The sequence below is a fragment of the Myotis brandtii genome, unplaced genomic scaffold (assembly GCF_000412655.1).
Source record: "Myotis brandtii unplaced genomic scaffold, ASM41265v1 scaffold152, whole genome shotgun sequence".
Taxonomy (NCBI): domain Eukaryota; kingdom Metazoa; phylum Chordata; class Mammalia; order Chiroptera; family Vespertilionidae; genus Myotis; species Myotis brandtii.
The window spans coordinates 167,166-172,788 of record NW_005355502.1 but is presented as its reverse complement, the minus strand read 5'-3'; the positions used below and the strand labels follow the sequence as shown (position 1 = coordinate 172,788).

The following is a 5,623-nucleotide window of genomic DNA, read 5'->3' as shown; positions in this document are numbered from 1 at the left end:
CGCTCTCCCCGTCCACACTGCATGCCCGCTCTCATGCATGAAGCACTGGAGTTCTTGATCTAGATAACGTCAAAACGTTCTCTTCATTAATCTGGAAAGAAAGCAGCCAAGCCGTCCTTCATAAATGCAAACAGTATCTGGCCCAGCTTTTCAGAAGCCCGAACTCACACCATTACTCAAAGGCTGCCTGACCCTCGCTGGTTTGGCTCAGCAGATAGAGCATCGGCCTGAGGACCTGTAGCTCAGTTACAGGTTCCCTGGCCCTGGTTGGGGCGCGTGCAGGAGGCAACCAATTGATGTGTCTCTCTCAGGTCGATGTTTCTCTCTGTGTCTCCCTCTCCTTCCCACACTCTCTAAAAACTAATGAAAAAATATCCTTGGGTGAGGATTAACAGAAAAAGGAAAATAAAAGGCTGCCTAGAATGAGGAGCGGGTGGGGAAGGGAACTCGCAGCCCCAGACCGCTTCCTACTGACAGGTCAAGTCACCAGTGCATTTGAAGTAAACAGCTGGGCCAAGAGGAAGGCAAAGAAAACCCATCCTTTCGCTTGCTTTCCTCTCTCAAAGCCAGGAAGGAGCCTCAGCCTGTAACCCTAGCCACACCCCTTGTAGCTCTGCCCTGCGGTCTCCCTGTGTGGGGAGGTCACCTGGAGAGGAGAGCCCTCCTCGGAAGGGGCCTCTGTACAGACCCCTCCACTTGCCCAACACAAAGAGGAGATAAACTGCCCACAGATACAGGGACTGTGCTCAACCTCATTAGCCCTCAGAGAAATGCAAATGACACGCATCAGAAGGTCCCAATCACAATGACCGGCCACACCGGGACAACTGGAACCCTTCATGACAAGTGTCACTGGTGCAACCTTTGAGAAACTGCCCAGAACCAGCGGAGCCGAGCGCCACCATTTCAAGCAGCTGAGGGCACACCCAGCACAGTGTGCACAAGAGCCACATGCACTCAGACAGCCAGGCTGCAAACACAGACGCCTGTCATACAGGGAGTGAGCCCTGGTGCACCACCCTGTGGGCAGACAGGGCAGTGTGAGTAGGACTGCAGTTCCAGCTCAGAGGAATCTCACAGACTCAACATGGAATAAAGAGGCCAGACACCAAAGAATGCTTCCTGAGTGAGCTCATTTACATAAAGTCAAAATGGCAACGAACCGGGAGTGCCAGCGGGCAGGCTAGTGCCATCTGGAGAGGAAGGCACTGGTGCCACTGGAGCAGGCATGGGCCTGGGGACCAGCAGTACCCAGCTTCCTGCTATAGGTGACTACCTGGGTGCACTCACTGTGTGATAGCTCACTGAGCTGTGTAGTCTGTGGTATGTACGTCCTGTTATACTTAATTAAGACATTTTTGCTTTGTAATCAAGGAGGTAGCATAATATGTGCCCCACAGTCCTGCATGTGAATTCCACTCCCCTCACGAGGGCCTGGGCCCTGATCTCTGTGGCTGCTAAACCACCTGGTCTTTCCGAGTCTCTGCTGGTGGATGCGGATGCCTGTCCTCATCACGGTGCTGGGAGGGTTCAAGGAGAAAGAGGCCCCTGGAGTTGGGGTGGCACCTGCCTGCAGTGGAAGCTCCCCTCCCCTACAGGGCCAGCCTTCCTGAGAACAGCTCTCCCACCAGCTTCCAATCCCGGCCACAGAGCCCTGAGAGCTAGGGCCGGGACTCCCCACTCAGACTTGTGCCCCGAACCTTTCACACGGAGAGACCATTGCTTAAACCCCAAAGTATACAATTACTGGCCAAAGCATTTTTAACAATAGGGCCATTTTTTTTGGAAATCAAAAATTAGAACTGAGGCTCAGAGAGCAGTGGGCTGGAACTGGGACGTCTCTGCCACACACAGGATGTGAGGTGCTGCTCCCAAAGCTGCAGCAGCAAGTTCAGGCCGGCAACACCAGCCACCACGCCATCCTTCCTCCCAGCATCTGCCGGGCTGGCTGAGCTCGGCACCACTGGGAGTCATAGGCAAATACCCAGACCAGGGCCGCCTGAGGCTGGGGTCTGAGCAGGCCTGCCGCTCATGAAGGTGCACACCTCACCACCAGCCGAGGCTGTTCTGTAGGACCCCACAGGCAGCAGCGACCCAAAGAGGAATTTTCTGGATTCATCTCAGTGTCAAATCTGGGCCCTTGAATGCTTGTTAGAAGGCACAGATCTCAGGTCTCTTCCTGGGACTCTAATTTAGAAGGGCAGACGGGCTCAGGAACCAGGTAATTCTTACACTGGGCAAGTTTAGCGAGACGCTGGACTGGAAGTGGAAGTCCGTGGTAGGTAAGCACAAGGCAGATTAAATGAAAAAAAAAGAAGACAATTTTACTAGACTCTCATGAAACTTCAGCCCCGTGCACTTGGTGGCAGGCCTGGCTACCTTTGTCCACGTGGTAGAGGTAGGTTTCCTGGCTCATGGCGGACAGCAGGTGCAGCACGTAGGTGTAGATTCGGATCCTGTCATCACTGGTGTCCTCCCAGGTGTAGTCCTGGATCACGTTGAGAAGCTCTCGAACAAGGAACAGGACCCCATGCTCAGGATGATCCTAGCGGAGAACCATAAAGGCACATGTTCCCAGGTCTGATCAGGAGAAAAACCCAGACGGAAACTCAGGGCCCTCCCTTGTCAGCTGTGGAGGTGAAGTGCCTGAGAATGGCTATGAACAGGCCTGGGAGAGCTGTGGTCAAACCAAAGTGAAATGCTAAGATGCCACCTACCCCGCTCGGCAGCACACTGCAGGCTGGGCAGGCAGCTCTGAGAGCCTCCCTGTGTGGCCCCAGGTACGGGAAAGCAGTTACCTGTTAGCTAATGGCCTGCTTACAAAGCTACAATCCTGCTCTCACACACGGAGCAGTGAACACCCATCCTCCAGCTACAGACACCAGGCGCAGGCCTCGGCAGACGCACAGCCCCGCCTACTCCACGTGAAGCTCCCAAAGGACGCAGTTAGCACGAGGCCCTGATGTAAAAGCAGCCTCGCTCGGGAGGGCACTCTGCATCGCTACAGCTAAACTGAGGACCCTCTCGGGAGAAGGGAAATCCAAGACAGTCACAGAGCCGGTAAGAGTATTTCTCAGATGCTGAGCTGGATCGAAAAGGAGTGTTGGGATGCAGAAAAGTCTGCTGCTTTGATTCCGTTCCAAAAAGGACTATTGGACTGTGTGGCTCCCCTGCTCACACCCTTTAGAGACCCCACCCACCAAGTCCATGGTCAGCGCTTGTCCTCAGGGCCTCTGGCACCTTGTCCTCGCCCATGCTAGCTGCCCCTATAGGACTCCTGGGACCAGCTGGGCCACTCGGATCCTGCAGGACACAGGGCACATCAAAGGTTTAGTGGCACTGTCTGGTAAAGGATTAATTATAAGACGAAGGGAACTGGGGAGGCACCCAGGGCCTAGCCACAGCAGGAAGCATCCCCACCCTTGGGCTGAAAGCAACATCACTGGATGGTCAGGCTCTGCAGCAGGAGAGGCGCCCGCAAGGCCCTGGGGGTAGCCTCTAAGAAACCACATCCCCCACTTGCTGCCCCACCTCTGACCCCATGCCTCTGGCGCCAGCTGGCTGAGCTGGGGGCTGGAAGCCCAGGCAAGGCAGCCCCAGAGGCCAGGCTCCCAGACAGCTAGGATGGGGGTGCTGAGGCATCGTGCCAAGGAGCTCTGCCTCGGGCCCTCCTGCTCCCTCTGCTGGACTCTTTACCTGCGAGACTTTGTCAAGGCCGCGCCGGCTCCAAGACAGCCTGGACCAGTGGTCGGCAACCAGTGGCCGCGAGGTCCAAAAGGTTGGTGACCACTGGCCTACATCTCACCTCATACCTTAGCTCCTCAAGGCTCCCCATCGTCCTCCCCTTTGCTACTTTAATCCTCACCGGAGGATATGTCTATTGATTTTTTTTAATTTTAGAGAGAGGAGAAGGCGGGGAGAGAGAAACATCAATCGGTTGCCTCCCCTATGCGCTCCGACCAGGCTCCCCTCATCCTTCTTTTTCCCAAGTCATCCCACTGTCTCCTCCAGGGCGGGCCCCACCGCCTTAAGTGATCGTCTTTACTCCTTCAGTGACCCCCACAGCACCTCCTGGTCTGTCTGTTTCTCTCTCATTCCCGCCTGCAGCCTCCAGGACAGACTGTACCCATCGTGTTTGCCAAGAGCGCACCTCCAGTGTGAGCGGTGCCCCCCGGTTCCTGGGAGGGTGGTGGGCACAGAGGGCACTCGGTAAGTAGTGTTGCATGGATTATACTTTTGAGCACCTTCTCTGTGCTCAAAGCACTGAGGTGGCTATAAAAACAGAATAGTAGCTGACTTTTATGGTAGCTTTTCCATGTTCCGGGAAGATGCTGTCATGATATGATGACACCACTCTCCCTCCGCACCCTCGTTTCAGCTGGGAATACGGCCGCTGAGAGGGTTAAGTGGCCCAGAGACCCGGGATATGCACTGGCAACCCCGCTCCACACCACCACACTCCTCCCGGAGGCGCTCACACCGCCTCGGCACAGAGGAGGCCTGGCGACTCATGGAGCTGGCTCCTGGGTGCTGGCCAGTCTGACAGGGGCTAGAGGACAGAGGGGCTGTGGCAGGGGGGTGGGCGTCGGCCAGCACAGCCAGCATGTCTGAACCCCATTTCCCCTGGGTGGGAGTGAGGGGCGGCTGAGACGGTGTAGACACTGAACACCTGGAGGAAGACAGGCCACCCCACGGTAGGCAAAGTGCCTAAGTAGGGAGGCGGACGAAGGGAGCCTCGGGCCTTTGACAGACCTGCCCCAGCCCTAAACTGCATAAGCTGCCTTTCCACAGACCAGCCCCTCCCACGCACACACAGGTCTAGTAGATGCAGACACAGTGTGAACACTGTGGTGGCTACTGGCCCATTGTAAGAGGCATATAAGTGTTGGTTGAATAAATAATAAAGATCCTTATTATTGCACTAGAGGCCCAATGCACAAATTCGTGCACCAGTGAGGTCCCTCGGCCTGGCCTGTGGGATTGAACCAAAACTGGCTCTCCGACATCCCCAAGGGGTCCTGGATTGCGAGAGGGCACAGGCCAGGCCGAGGGACCCCACCAGTGCACAATGGGGGCCAGGGAGGGATGTGGGAGGTTGGTCAGCCGGGGAGGGACTGCGGGAGGGCTCTAGGGCATGTCCAGTCTTTCTGACTCAGTCTCGATTAGCTGGACCCCACCAGCAAGCTAACCTACTGGTTGGAGCGTGTGCCCCCTGGTGGTCAGTGCATGTCATAGCGTGCGGTTGAGCGGCCTTAGCATATCATTAGCATATTATACTTTGATTGGTTGAACAGCCAACCAGTCCACCAGACACTTAGCATATTAGGCTTTTATTATATAAAACTAGAGGCTTGGTGCATAAAATTTGTGCACTGGTGGGGGGGATGTCCCTCAGCCCAGCCTGCACCCTCTCCAATCTGGGACCCCTTGGGGAATGTCTGACTACCAGTTTAGGCCTGATCCCGCACCAGCAGTCGAACATCTCTCTCACAATCCGGGACTGCTGGCTCCTAACCACTTGCCTGCCTGCCTGATTGCCCTTAACCGCTTCTGCCTGCCAACCTGATCACCCCCTAACTGCTCCCCTGCTGGCCTGATTGATGCCTAACTGCTCCCCTGCTGG

General features: G+C 55.8%; 1 protein-coding gene across 1 annotated transcript in view; it reads right to left on the bottom strand.

Annotated features, from left to right (window-relative positions):
* The window catches only part of LOC102264191 (chromosome unknown open reading frame, human C16orf62), a 143,125-nt gene that overhangs the window by 7,420 nt on the left and 130,082 nt on the right, over positions 1-5,623 (bottom strand). Inside the window, exon 28 of the mRNA XM_005861499.2 lies at positions 2,380-2,545. Coding sequence (XP_005861561.1) covers positions 2,380-2,545 — 166 coding nt within the window. The remainder of the gene's footprint in view (positions 1-2,379; positions 2,546-5,623) is intronic.